The 15158-nt window shown below is 43.9% G+C and overlaps 1 protein-coding gene across 1 annotated transcript in view; it reads left to right on the top strand.

Moving 5' to 3' along the window:
• Window positions 1-3: 3 nt before the first annotated feature.
• Window positions 4-15158, top strand: part of LOC143973516 (uncharacterized) — an 86482-nt gene continuing 71327 nt past the window's right edge. Inside the window, exons 1-3 of the mRNA XM_077474434.1 lie at window positions 4-55; window positions 1469-1486; window positions 9238-9486. Coding sequence (XP_077330560.1) covers window positions 4-55; window positions 1469-1486; window positions 9238-9486 — 319 coding nt within the window. The remainder of the gene's footprint in view (window positions 56-1468; window positions 1487-9237; window positions 9487-15158) is intronic.

The raw sequence follows: 15158 nt of genomic DNA, 5'->3' as shown, positions 1-15158 counted from the left end.
AATATGGGTGGAGAGATGTATGGCCTTCAACTTCCATTTCAGATCATCCTCATCTGTAAGTATACAAATTCTCAATGCTCTCTCTGTATTTTCCTACATAGGTCTTTTAATATATATTTATTGTATACACTAAAGTGTAATTGTTTAGAATCATTTGAATATTTTTTTTCATTATAAATTAAAGTATACATTTATTCCCCAAAGTAGCATTAACTTAGTAGCACTAAAAATGATCACCAGTCTATTGAAAACATGATAACACTCTCTTGTATTTCATTGAACTCTTCAGGTTATTGGATTTTAGAGGAATAAAATAAAATAAATAATTCCCAGCAATTACAGTTTTTTTTTTAATGTTACTATTGATATGTCGAAATTCCAAACCACATGTCCCGTAGTTCTTCCTAGGGTTTCTATTTTCTTTGACCTTATGGTAAAGCTCTTCCCATAAGAGGTAGACAGAGTTGGGATCTGGCAGTCGTGCCGGCCAGTCCATCAAAGGCCATACGCCACCTTCCTTCACTCATGGTTTGCCATAGCTGAGAAGTATATTTAAGGTATTCTCCTGCCGTATTATGAAATGTGCGCTAATTAAGTGCTGACCACAGAGGGATGGTATGACATTAAAAATAGAGTTGGTGACCTTTTTTCATAAGATGTTATCAGGAGGCGCGGCTATGGCCATCCATTCTGCTCAATATATACTAATAATTAAATGAAGCCACACTGCACAATTATTCACAATTTAAAGAGGAAGTAAACTTCCTCTGCAAACTTTTACCTATAGGTAAGCCTATAATAAGGCTTACCTATAGATATTGAAAATATCTCCTAAACATGTACAGTTTAGGAGATATTTCCAGTGAATGCAGCCAATGACATCACTGGCGCTTGCGCTCTAAAGGAGCAGCCCATGTTTGCCGTTCCTTCCTAGCCCGTGCCGTGAACGACGGCTCCTACGCATGCGCGGGAGTGATGCCTTTGCAGCTTTGGCCAGTCACAGTGCCAGAGCCCACGAACCCGAAAGATGTTGGCCGTACACGAAGAGACACGCTGATGGCTGAAGCCAGCTGTGCAATACAGTGAGGATAGAAAAAAATGTGATGAATAATTTTTATGTGTAAAATAAGAGAAATGCATTTTTTAAAATTATTTTTTGTTAATTTGTCAGCTTCCCCATTAGATAAAGAGATAATTTATCATATAAGGATTAAGATGAAGACAAGGGAGGCAGGTTTGGGGAATTTGTATTTCAAAGCAAATAGCCACGTAAATTCAACTCCTGATATTTCTGGATCTATAGTAGAGATCATTTTGACATAACCAGTTTTCAGTGAAGGTCATCTCCTCATATGTGTTTTTTTTCTTCATATGCTCAGTTTTGAATTGACCAGGTTTGTGAAACATTTATTTTAAATAAACCACAGGCCTCATTTATAATACTTTTTTTCCTTGTTCCTTTTAACAGCTCTGATCGGACAGCTGGGTAAGTTCACATCTTTCATACATATATTGTTAGAAAATTATGTATAACAACCTTATGTTTTTTCAGTGTTTATATGATACAATCGTATACATACAAATGTTTTACAATTTAAACAAAATTCTTAAAAGAGACGTATGTATTTTTTTTTTTTGTTTTTTTTTTATATCCATAAATACCTAGGTGGATGCAGCATCGGCCTGTTGCTGCATCTGTCCCCCTGCCACCTCTTCACTGAGAACCGAGCCACCGAACACCGCCGATGACTCGGTTCTCTCACATTCCCCGAGCAGAGAGATGTTGCCTGTCAGTCAGCATCTCGCCTGCTCTGCTCCTCCGTGCTCATTGGAGTGCTGAGCTGTGGAAGGCCGGGGAGAAGCCATTTTAGCCCCAGAGCAGCAATACCTGGAAGAAGATGGACGCTCCGTACTACAGGGGACAGCGGTGACATCGCTGGCTCCTGTGTCAGGTAAGTGACACATATTGGGCTACTATGCGATGCATAGTAGCCCATTATGCTTTACATTTGCAGGGAGACAAAGAGGAAGTAAACCCATCAGGTTTAAGTCAAGATGACATGGTGACTCAACTGATAGAAGTGACGTCAGCGGAGAGGGGACTTCAGATCGCTCTCTGCTGAAAACAGGTCACAGGAGTGCAAAACGACCCATAGGAGAAACCCAGCCAAACGAGCCCAGGCTGGACTTCTCCTTTAATGATTTCCATTAGCCTTGCCCAGCTACCTCTCTATGGATGTCCTGATCCCCCACCATATCCATCCCCATCTCAATAGTACTTTTCACACTATCAGCCAATACAGAGAGCTGGATATGTCCCATAGACCAGTGGTTCTCAACCTCAGTCCTCAAGTACCCCAGACAGGGGTTTTGGGAATTTCTCTTAGATAAAATAACTGTCCAAAATACCAAGCCATTGACTCTGATTTAAAGCACCTAGATAAAGATAAAAGATAACCTGCAAAACATGGCCTGTTGGGGGTACTTGAGGACTGAGGTTGAAAACCACTGCCTAGACAAAAGAGAGAGGTGATTGAGTTGAGTATGTATTTTGGGACAATTGCCATGTATCAATAAATATCCTTTGAATGCATGGATTAAATACAAGCAATTTTTAAAGATAACCTGTCACAATACAAATATGGGACATTTTTTTGTCAGCACTTTTTATAAGGTCTTACTTTCTACAGTAGAGTATGTAGCGGCGGCCTCCTGAAGAGCACGAGTTATTTGTTTTTCAAAATGTAACTTTACCCAAACTACAGTTTGGTTTGGGTCTATTTGCCTAAATTTGACTTCTGTGTCAGTCTGACAGGGCTGTGAGATGTTCAGCTTGGCCACAAGGGGGCACTGTCTTTGGTGGCAGGTGTGGAACTATGGTAACTCTGGTTGGGCGTTTAATTTACTCTCTCTCTGAGTCAGGTCAGTGGGAGTGGCCCACTCACTGTGCCCTCTGGGATGGGGTATTTAAGATGCGGACGTCACGTTGTTCGGGGTTCCGGTCCAGTATGCTGTGCTGATTACATGGTCTTGGTCCTCCTGATCAGCCCCCAGGAAGGCTATGGCCTGGGGTGCGGATCCACCCGATTTTGATGCCTCGGGGTTGGCTAGCCCAAGGCAAGGGAACTAAGGAAGCCTGCCATAGCCTGCAATTATACAGTGCCTGCCACCAGGTGTCACTGAAGTGCATCGGGAAAATGTAGTGCTACAGTTCCTCATGTGATGAATCAACAAGTAAATGGGCGGAGCCATGCCCAGGAGGAGAAGATCCTAGTGTTCCACATGCCACGCACCACACCCAAGGCGGAGGAAGATGGCGGAGGGTGTTCAGAGCACACCCGCCATGCAGCGGTTACCTGACATGCAGGATCGGGTCCTAATTGACACCAGTATTCGGTTAGAGCTCACCAGAGGACTGACACTAGGAGTCATTAAAGGGATGGAAAGACTCTGTATGCTGTGTCCCGGATGTCGGAAAGCCAAACAGTCAGAGTCAGTGCTTGGGCACGGTATGGGCATTGTGGTGCCCAGTTAACCTGTCTGGGGCCGGTGCCGCAGGAAGTCAAATACTACTTAGCCATTCTCACAACCGGACTTTGTCTGCCGCAAGCACAGGTGACCCGGAGGGCTGTGGATTGGGGGTCACCTCAGGTACTGAAAAAGTACAGGTCCTTAGACAATTTGTTTGAGTGGTCATCCCCGGAAGAGGCCAATTCCAGCGGAGAGGAAGAATGGTTCCTCGAAAAGTTTCACCTCCGCTGGAGCTCCACCAGAGCTCCAGAGAGTCTACCAACCTTCCTACAACCCCCAGTACCCCCTTTTGTACTTTCTTCTCTTGTAAGTCCATAAATGCTCTTATCACCAGAGCATCCACCTATCAGCAATGGGCTATCAGAGCCTCTGACTTGTGTTCTGCGTGGGCGGGGAAGGCCCAAGGACTTACCAAGGCTCTCTAGGTTCCAAAGAGATTTGCAGAGGAGAGTTGCTCAGGAGTGGGGCCTGGATTATCCATACGTTCCAGACCGTGTTATGGAAACAGTTGAAACCTCCCGGGAACAGTGGGAGAATTATCTGGTCTGGGATTACTAATGTCCCTAAACCTCAACGGACACCTGATAGTGAGGTAAGGGTAAGGTTCCAGGACATTTACAGAGAATGGAAGTGCAGGAGGGCAATCTACAAAGAAAAAGTGCTGTTGGCGAAAGCAGGACAGAATACCCGCAGCTACTCCATCTCAGTGAAAGAACAAGGGGACAGTCGTAAGAGATTGCCGTACCCAAGGTATTAACTGTGAGCAGGACTACTGGTGAGGTAGCCATAGATGTACTCAAATGTATCCATGTTTAGTTGCAGAAGGGCAGATGAGTTAGGGTGGGTTTTCCCCAATGTGACTGCTCTGCAGGAGACTGCCATTCAGGGTGCCTGGCATTGACAAGAGACTCCTGTTTAGGAGCTGAACAGAAAGTTTTTTGCCTACTGGCATATGTGTTCATTTGCCTGGCATGCCTGCTCAAGTTGTGCTCTGCAGGAGGTCTGTTAGACTCCTCTTGAGGGAGTGACAATATTGGCAGTGACATACATGCCATTACAAAATGTAATTTGTTCGGATACCTGACAGGAGATGATAACCCCTTCTGTCTGGTACAGTGTAATGTTTATTTAGTTCATAGTTAGAAATGATTTCTGTTTTCTCTTAGATGGATTGGAGATGTGACAGATGTCAATCTACAGATGAAGGCCTACAGTAAGCAGAATATTCCTCCTGAGGGAGCAATGCTCTGGTTCTGTTTGTACGAAATGTTATCTGTAGGGACCTACAGCTAGGTTGTATAAATTGTACAGAATTTGTATTGTGACATTTTGTACTTTACTTTTGATGTTACCCCTTTTTACATTTCATTCCCTTTCCCCATCCCAATTGTATGTAATTGAGATGCTCTCTCCTCCTTTAACTACTTCCCACCCGGCTGATGTACATATACAGCCGGGTGGGAGCTCTCTCCTTCTGAATGGACGTTCAGGAACATCCTTTAAAAGGACCCGGACACGGTGCATCTCCGATCGGCAGGAGGGCTCTATGATTGGCCCTCCTGATCACATGACGGCCGTGTCAAATCATAGCCATCATGTGATGTAAACAAACAGTCGTTGCTAGGCAATCAGCTCTCTTCTCCTCACACGGAAGTTGTCGCTGAGGAGAGGAGAGCAGATCGCTGCAGCCGGCTGGTGATCAGCTGTTTTTACTCATTGATCACCAGTCCAGTGTAAACATACATGTAAAACACACATGTCCCCAAAACACACATGCCCCCACAACACAGATGTCCCCAAAACACAGATGTCCCCAAATAATAAAAACACATGCCCCCCACATATGTCCCACTAAAATCACATGTCCCAATGATTATCTGCACACATATGTCTGTGATCACCTGCACACATCTGTACATGATCATTTGCGTACATATGTCCGTGTTCACACAAACCAATTATTATACACTTAACAGAATTTTACCAAAAACATGTAGCAGAATATATTTTGGCTTCAATTTATGACAAAATTCGATTTTATTGGATTTCTTTTAAAATAAAAAGAAGAAAATATAGTTTTTTTCCAAACTTCCGCTATTTTTCTGCTTACAGTATATCACAAAAAAGAAAAAAAAAGCGTCATGAATAAATACCATCAAAATAAAGTTCTATTTGTGCAAACAAAATGATAAAAATTTCATCAGCGTAGCATGACCGCGCAATTGTCATTGAAAGTGTGAGAGCGCTGAAAGCTGAACATTGGTCTGGGAAGGAAGGGGGCGAAAGTACTTGGTATTGTAGTGGTTAACAAGGAGGTACTCCAAATTTATTCCCCACATCTGGGGACAGCTGTGATTTAAGTCGGGGGGGGGGGGGTGAATGTAGCATTCACTACCTAAAGGTAGGTGATCTGTAAGTATTCTTAGTGACAGGACTCAGTTTCAGGCCAAATTTAGCCAGGCTTGTGACTTCAGACAGGCCTGAGGGGCAGGCAGCTCATGTGCGGAGCTCTGACCAATCATTAATTTGTATTGGCAGAGGGGAGGGCTCTCATATAAGTTGGGGGTCACCTGCTTCCGGGGAGTTCTAGTTTGGGGGATGGAGAAAATCAGCATGAAGTAGCTAGTGGTAGCCTGGGTGTCTACGCCACGCGGAGGAGAGGAGAGATGGAGGAGTCATCAGGACGAAGTAGGAACTAAGCCGGTAACAAAGGAGGGCCATAGTTTGAAGACCCATACTGTAAACACCAACTTAATACAAAAAGTGTTATTGAGCATTGAAAAAAGAAGCCACACATTGTTGAGTAGAAAGCCTTTTACTCTGTGCATATTCACATGTGCCTTTTATAAAACATTTAGCGGAAAAAAAAACTAAATTTTTTTTTCAAAGTTTTACCTTGAAATTTTTAAACAAATACCGAAACAGTCATGTTTCCAAATATAACATACACAACTCTGGAACTTACAAAGTTCAACTTTGCAAAAAAGAAGGCAATATCAGAAATTTTCTAGTGTGATCTGGCCTTCATCAGATGGGGTGAAGCCACCCCTGTAAAAGCCAAATTTAGAAGATGCACACAAATTGTGAATCAAAATGGGGATTTCCTTTTCTGATCCCATACCTAATGTCAACATGTGCTATCTCCTATCATGGCGGATCAATTGATGTGTTTTGGGGCTCTCACCTTCTTGAGTTGGGAGGAAGGGGTTGCACCCACAAACTACGTACATTGAAATCCCCTGATGGCAGATAGCACATGTTGGTGATTGGTTGCTTAGGACCTAGCAACCAACCACCTGCGGGTTGACTAGAAAAGTTAAATTTGGCCAGCTCCTCCCCGGCCCTATGTCCTGGGCTGTGCTGCCTCTCAGTCTCCATTGTTCACTGATGACATCAGCAGAGGAGGCTGAAGGGGAGGGAGAGAGAAGGACCAAAGGAAAACGCTGAGGGTGGAGAGCGAAGCGGCAGCTAGCAGTAGGAGGAAGGGATTGGCATTGCAGACCTGTTCCCGGTCTACCTTTCACCAACCCCGATCGACAGGTACCCCGAGCTTGACGAGTTGCCGACCACCACTGTAGACCTTCTCTTGGGGTTGGAACATGCTCCCTGCAGTCTCATAGGTTGTAATTGTAGAGCCTACCCCACATTTCCGGGGGCCTGGTGGTGACCTCCAGAGGAAGGGAGGGCCAACATACTTCCTCAGGATGTAGGTTACTAGGCATGGTGGGTGATGAACAAGATAGAAAATTGGGCACCAGTCACAGGCAGGCACAGGGCACCCTTAGACAGGCAGACTCCTTAGACAAAAAAATAGAATATTTTAAAAGTTAAGGTGGACAGCAGTACAGGAAAAGAGCCTTTAACCTTAACCAGCACATCTGTACTTTTTAGAGTAGGCTGTCTCTGATGGCAACTGAATTTTACTCACAGCATCATACAGAATTCCTTGGATGAGTTCTCTCTTGAAGCTCTCCCAGCCACCTCATAGGTCCCCGGGCCATGAAGAGTCACCTCTGGTACTTCTCTAGAACTCCATCCCTCTCGGCATTGTTTCTCGGTATTGAGCAGGCTCTCTTCTGCAGAGTCTTGAACACCTGGATAGGCCTCAAACAGACCTAGCAGCCAGTGGGACTCCTGGAAAGGCCTCAGGCTTCAGGCCTAGCAGCCAGGAGCTTTTCCACACACACCCAGCCAGACCTCAGAAGACCTAGATCACCTGACCTTCTCCAAATAAATACCTTCTCCCAGCATTCATAGCGGCCAGTCTGATTGGCTGAGAAAGGTATGTTTATTCATAACCTGACCTCACTGTAGCGCATCATACTAATGCCAGAGGCGACAGTGCCACCTACTGAAAAAAAGGGAGAAGCAACAGCTGAAACAGGAGTAGGAGAAAAGCCATTTGACCGCTAAACACTACAAATTAGCAAGGCTGGTGGCTACCCAGCACAACTAAATTTACCTGTAGCCCTGCTTTGGTACACATAATTGCTACATAATTGATTCCTGGCAACCTATAGATTGATGAGAGAATCAGACATCAGTTCCAATCTCTGGGGATGTAGGAATCAAGCATGAATTTCTATGGAGACCTGATTGCTGACTTCCATGTCGGAAGTAGGGTTGTAACCTTTTCTCCAACCTGAAACACTTAAGCGGCGCACAGGATTTTTATTTTTTTTGTAGTATACACTATAGGATTGCAAAAGATCTGGGACAGCTTTGGGTGCCCCAAGGAGAGTAGTAATGTGACGCACAGTGTGCTGCGGCAAAGAGGGTGTGTGGCCAATATGTGTTAAAAGTGGAAGGGGCGTGGTTAAATAAAACAAAAAAATTCTTGTCTCCATAAAATAATCTTAGATTGCTGTTCCACAGGTAAGTCTCTCATAGACTGTAAGTTTTCTGCTACATGTTTTTGGCCAAAAAAAAAGCGTATATTGATTGATTATAATGTCTACAAGCTATGGGATATATTTATGGAATTTTTATCAATTTATTATTTTTTTATTAGTAATGGCGGCGATTGCCAACTTATAGTGGGACTGCGTTATTGCCACAAATCAGATACTAACTAAGTGAACTTTTGACACTTATTGGGGAACCAGTGACACCAATACAGTGATCAGTGTTAAAAATATCCACGTCACTGTACTAATGACACTGGCTGGGAAGGGGTTAACATCAAAGGCGATTAAAGGGTGTGCCTAAAATGTGCATGGTTACTGTGTGGGAGGTACTTGTACTGTGGGAAAGCACAGATCTCTGATTTTGGTTTTCAGGAACACAGGATCACTACCTTCCCTACTGACAGAACGGCAATCTGCTTTGTTTACATAGGCAGTTTGCTGTTCTGCTTGTGTCCCGAATGATCGGTGGGATCTGGTAGACTTTGAGTCCGCCAGACACCGCTGATTGGTTCGCACTGTGTCCAATCACAGCGAGCGGGTCGCCATTAGTGTGCATGCGTGCCCCAGACTCAAAAGTGGAGGATCATGTACTAAGTACGTGATCCTGCACAGGAGAGCCGATTTGTGGTCGTATGTGCACAGTGGTCCTAAAGAGGTTAAAACAGTAATTTGGTCAAATCCAGGTGTCTACTTTGGACTGACCCTTTCATTTTTGTACATGTACAATAACTACAGTTCCTTTTGCCTAACCGGCAGGTAGATGTTTCCGTTTTTTATAGTTACTGTTATTATCTTACAGGATCTGCAGCAAGACCAGTGGTGACCTTCACTCCGAACTGGAAAAAAATCCACGTAGGACAATCTCTAACAATGACCTGTAATGTGGAGCCTCCTGCACCTTTTTATTACTGGTACCGTAATAACAATTGGATATCTAGAGGGAAGAACTATGTGACTGATTCTGCTAGGGCAGGAGAGAGTGGGGATTATAAGTGCCAGACCAGTAATGGCGGTACAAGTGAGATCGTCACACTGAGCGTTATCTATGGTAAGATAATATGGACATTTATTATGTTGTCTTCATTTGTCACTATCCAGTGGTGCCCCCCCCCCCTTCCAAGCAGTCACAAAAAAAAGAAAATGTAAAAAAATTATTTTATTTTTAAAGCTGGCCCTTTAAAAAAATACAAAAAAAAGGTCCTTAAGTGCACTGTGTTCAGACGCCGGACACAGTGAACCTATGGGAAGAGCCACGTCTATGCAATCACGATATTGCAGACGTGGCACTTCATTTGCGGGTGTTTAGCCTGCCTTGCGGCGATCTCTGAAGCGCCGGGTAGCTTGTAGTACTCGTGGTATATAATACTACAGCCGGGCGGTTTTATTGACATCTGAGTTTTATGTCACTTCCTGTTTTCTCTCTGCAATTGCGCCCAGGAGAGAGGAAGGAGACACCGCTGGAGAGGACAACACACAGCAAGGTAAGTAATGGGGGAGTGGGGTTTGATGTGACACAGGCAGGCTGCTGCAATTTGGTGGTGACACATGCTGCTGCAATTGGTGGAGACACATGCTGCTGCAATTTGGTGGGACACGTGCTGCTGCAATTTGGTGGGACACATGCTGCTGCAATTTGGTGCTGACACAGGCTGTTGCAATTGGTGCTGACACATGCTGCTGCAATTGATGGTGACACATGCTGCTGCAATTTGGTGGTGACACATGCTGCTGCAATTTGGTGGTGACACATGCTGCTGCAATTGGTGGAGACATATGCTGCTGCAATTTGGTGGGACACATGCTGCTGCAATTTGGTGGGACACATGCTGCTGCAATTTGGTGATGACACAGGCTGCTGCAATTGGTGCTGACACATGCTGCTGCAATTGATGGTGACACATGCTGCTGCAATTTGGTGGTGACATATGCTGCTGCAATTTGGTGGTGACACATGCTGCTGCAATTTGGTAACACAGGCTGCTGCAATTGGTGGTGAAACATGCTGCTGCAATTGATGGTGACACATGCTGCTGCAATTTGGCGGTGACACATGCTGCTGCAATTTGGTGGGACATATGCTGCTGCAATTTGGTGGGATGCATGCTGCTGCAATTTGGTGGTGACACATGCTGCTGCAATTGGTGCTGACACATGCTGCTGCAATTGATGGTGACACATGCTGCTGCAATTTGGTGGTGGCACATGCTGCTGCAATTTGATGGTGACACATGCTGCTGAAATTTGGTGACACAGGCTGCTGCAATTGGTGGTGAAACATGCTGCTGCAATTGATGGTGACACATGCTGCTGCAATTTGGTGGTGGCACATGCTGCTGCAATTTGATGGTGACACATGCTGCTGAAATTTGGTGACACAGGCTGCTGCAATTGGTGGTGAAACATGCTGCTGCAATTGATGGTGACACATGCTGCTGCAATTTGGTGGTGACACATGCTGCTGCAATTTGGTGGGACATATGCTGCTGCAATTTGGTGGGATGCATGCTGCTGCAATTTGGTGGTGACACATGCTGCTGCAATTGATGGTGACACATGCTGCCATAGACAGCAGTGCCCGTTTTCGGGCAAATATCTCCTAAACCATATAGGTTTAGAAGATATTGCTTGGACCTACAGGTAAGCCTTAATCTAGGCTTACCTGTAGGTCAAAGTGGTTTGTAAGGGTTTACAACCACTTTAATGCTAGTATACATCGCATACTAGCACATTATGAAAGACTTACCTGAAGAAAAAAAGCCCTTCTGGGTGCACTGTCACCGCTGTTTCTAAACAAAATATCTCCTAAATGGTGCATGTTTAGAAGATATTTACTTGTCCTATAGGTAAGCTTTATAGACTTACCCATAGGTAAAAATCAACTATGGGAGTTTACTTCTACTTTAACCACTCCAGCCTCGGAAGAATTTATCCCCTTCCTGACCAGAGCACTTTTTACGATTCGTCACTTTAACTGACAATTGCGCGGTCATGCGACGTGGCTCCCAAACAAAATTGATGTCCTTTTTCCCCCACCCCTGCGGTTTTTATTTTTTGCGCTACAAACTAAAAAGAGCGACAATTTTGAAAAAAATACATTATTTTTTACTTTTTTCTCTAATAAATATCCCCCAAAAATATATAAAAAAACAATTGTTTTCCTCAGTTTAGGCCGATACGTATTCTTCTACATATTTTTGGTAAAAAAAAAATCGCAAAATAAGCGATTATTGATTGGTTTGTTATAGTGTTTACAAAATAGGGGATGGTTTTATGGAATTTTTATTTAAATGGCGGCGATCAGTGATTTTTATCGTGACTGCGACATTATGGCTGCATGCACCCCCCCCCCCCCCCAGCCCGGAGCACCTTGTCCCCATATTGATGAGGACAAGGGCCTCTTCCTGGCAACCCTGGCCGTTGGTTGTCGAAGTCTGCGGGCGGGGGCTTATCTGAATCTAGGAGCCCCCTTTAATATGTGGAGCCCCAGATAACGGCCCCCCACCCTATGTGAATGAGTATGGGGTACATCGTACCCCTACTCATTCACCTGGGGAAAAATGTGTCAATAAAAAAACACACTACACAGGTTTTTAAAGTAATTTGTTAGGCAGCTCCGAGGGTCTCTTCCGACTTCTGGGTTCTCTTCTGACTTCTCTGTGCTCTCCGGTGTCTTCTGTCGGGCTCCACCGCTATCTTCTTCTCTTTTGCCTGCTCTTTTGCTAGCGGTTGCCCGGTTTTCTTCGTTGTCTTCTTCCCTCTTCTCTTCTTCTGATGTTGACTCGACGTTCTCTCTCACTGAAATGCTGTGTGCGTGGTGTGTGCATTTTTCCCCAGGTGAATGAGTAAGGGTATGGTGTACCCCATACACATTCACATAGGATGGAGGGCCGGGATGTGTGGGCCCACATATTAAAGGAGGCTCCCAGATTCCGATAAGCCCCCCGCCCACAGACCTCAACAACCAATGGCTAGGGTTGTCGGGAAGAGGCCCTTGTCCTCATCAACATGGGCTCCCCCTGCCCCAAAGCACCAACCCCCCCATGTTGAGGGCATGTGGCTTGGTATGGTCCCGGAGAGGGGGGCGCTTGCTTGCCTCCCTTTCTTTTTTTTTTAATCTTTATTTAAATTTTTTCCATACAAAAAGTATAAAACATAGTATACATATACATATGCATCCTACTACCCCCCCCCCCCCCCCCCTATAGCCCTACTACCTCTTCATATTTCTTCGTTGATTTAAACAGTTTCCATTGCTTCCATTTCTTTCGAAATTTCTTTTCCCCGCTCTCCTCATCCTCTTCCCATCCCTCCATTCTATACATGTCCTCTACTTTACCTATCCATTCCCTCAATTTTGGGGCTTCCGCCTGTCTCCAGTTTTTTGGTATCAAGCTCTTTGTTACGTTTATTAAGTTTCCTATGAGGCCTTCTTTGTACTTTTGAGTTGGGGTGTCTGTACCATGGAAAAGACATGTCCATGGGTTTTCTAGTACCTGAGTTCCTGTTATTATTTTTATTAAAGTTAATGTTTCTCTCCAGTAATTTCTAATTTTTGGGCATTCCCACCAGATATGTGCCGCAGTCCCTTGCTGTCCACACCCTCTCCAGCACATCCCGAGTTGCTCTTCCTGATATCTCCTCATCTTGTCTGGTGTCCTATACCATCTAGCAAGGCTTTTATAATTCATTTCTATTGTATTAAGATTTTTCGATGTCCCGTGTGTTAAGTGTAAGATTTTTTCTAAATTCTGTTTCTCCCCTCGTGGCCCTATTTCTTCTTCCCACTTTTTTATATATATAGGTACCTCCGTCTCGTCCACTTCTCCCAGCATCTTGTATATCTGTGAGATATTTACTCTTATTATTTTCCCCTCACATATCCGCTCTAAGGCGTTAAGGTCTGTTCCACTTCTCAGTGGTTGTGGCAATGATGAGACAAAATGTCTGAGCTGGAGGTACCTCCATCCGTCTATATCCATGTACTCCTGTAGTGTTTCTAACGTGTTTATTTTACCCGCTTTTATTATGTGTCTCAATTGAATATCTTCTCTTCTAATCCAGTGTCCTCCCATAGTGCTCTTCCCCGGTGGAAATAAATTATTTTCTTTTAATGCCATTAGTGGAGAGTTGTATTTCCACTTATTATGCTTGTGAATTCCATCCCATATTCTAAAAACGTTTTTTGTGAGTGCAAGTGTTGTTGGTCCGAGTGATCTGTGTTTTGGGGGTATCCAAATTTCCTTTCCTAATCGTGTCTCTGCAGCGCTGTGTTCTATTGCCACCCATCTTTTTTCATTATCTAATTTTGTCCACTCCACCACCCGTGTTAATACTATAGATTCGTAATATTTCTTAAAATCCGGTACTTTTAGACCTCCCCTCTCTTTTCCCAGTTGTAATACCTTTAAGGCTATTCTAGGCTTCTTATTTTTCCAGATGAGCTTGGTTATTAGACGTTTAATAGTATTAAAGTAGACTGGGGGAATATATATCGGTAACATCTGTAACTTATATAATATTTTTGGTTGTATGATCATCTTAAGGGCATTTATCCGGCCAAACCAGGACAATGGTTTCGTCATTATTTTTTTTGTGTCTTCTCTTACTTCGTCCAGTAGGGGGATATAGTTTATCTCATAGATTTTCTTTATTGAGGCTGCCAGCTTTATACCTAAATATTTAATTTCCTTTTTCCATAGGAAGGGAAATTTGCCCTTGATATCCTGTTCTTCCCCACTGCTCGTGCTGACACTTAAAACCTCTGTTTTTTTTAAATTTATTTTAAAATTTGATAGATCTCCATATTGCTCGATACTCTTTACCAAATTTGGCATGGAGATTCTAGGTTTTGTCACATAAAATAGGACATCGTCCGCAAATGCGGCTACCTTATGAACCTCTTCCCCCAGCTCAATTCCTCCTATATCGGGATTTTTCCTCACTGTCTCCAGCAGTGGTTCCAAAGTCAACACGAACAGTATGGGTGACAGTGGGCAACCCTGTCTAGTCCCATTGTACATTCTAAAGGGGTCAGACAAGTTGCCGTTTACCCTTACCACTGCCATTGGGCACTCATAGAGTGTCTTTATCCAACTCAGGATTCGGATACCAAATCCCATTTCTTTCAACGTGCCCAGCATAAATCCCCAGTCTACTCGGTCAAATGCTTTTTCTGCATCTATTGACAAGAGAAGACTGGGGATTTTGCTCTCTTGGGCTTTCTGGAGAAGCAATAGTGTCCTCACTCCATTATCCCTTCCCTCTCGGCCCCCCACGAACCCCACTTGATCTGGGTGGACCAAGTTCGGAACTATTTTTTTCATTCTAGTAGCTAGTATTTTTGCGAATAATTTTATGTCGGTATTTAATAATGAGATTGGTCTATAGTTTGAACATATCATACCTTCCTTCCCTTCTTTCAATATTGTGGAGATAATTGCTAGAGAGGCTTCCTTACCCAGTCCGTATTTTATATCTAGGCCGTTAAAATATGCACATAACCTTGGTGACAAAATTTCCCCAAATTTTTTATAATATTCTATTATATAGCCGTCCGGGCCCGGGCTTTTCCCTCCTGTTGTTTCTTTTATTGCTTGGTTTACTTCGGATGTTGTTATAGGAGAATCCAATTCCTGTACTATTTCCTGTGATAGTGTAGGGACCTTAGCGTTTATTATATATTCTTTGATTTTCCTCTTTCTAATATTCTCTTGCTGCTCT

This window comes from Lithobates pipiens, unplaced genomic scaffold (assembly GCF_037356315.1).
Source record: "Lithobates pipiens isolate NorthernLeopardFrog02 unplaced genomic scaffold, aLitPip1_a1.2 Scaffold_83, whole genome shotgun sequence".
Classification (NCBI taxonomy): domain Eukaryota; kingdom Metazoa; phylum Chordata; class Amphibia; order Anura; family Ranidae; genus Lithobates; species Lithobates pipiens.
This window is presented reverse-complemented; position numbering and strand designations above follow the sequence as displayed.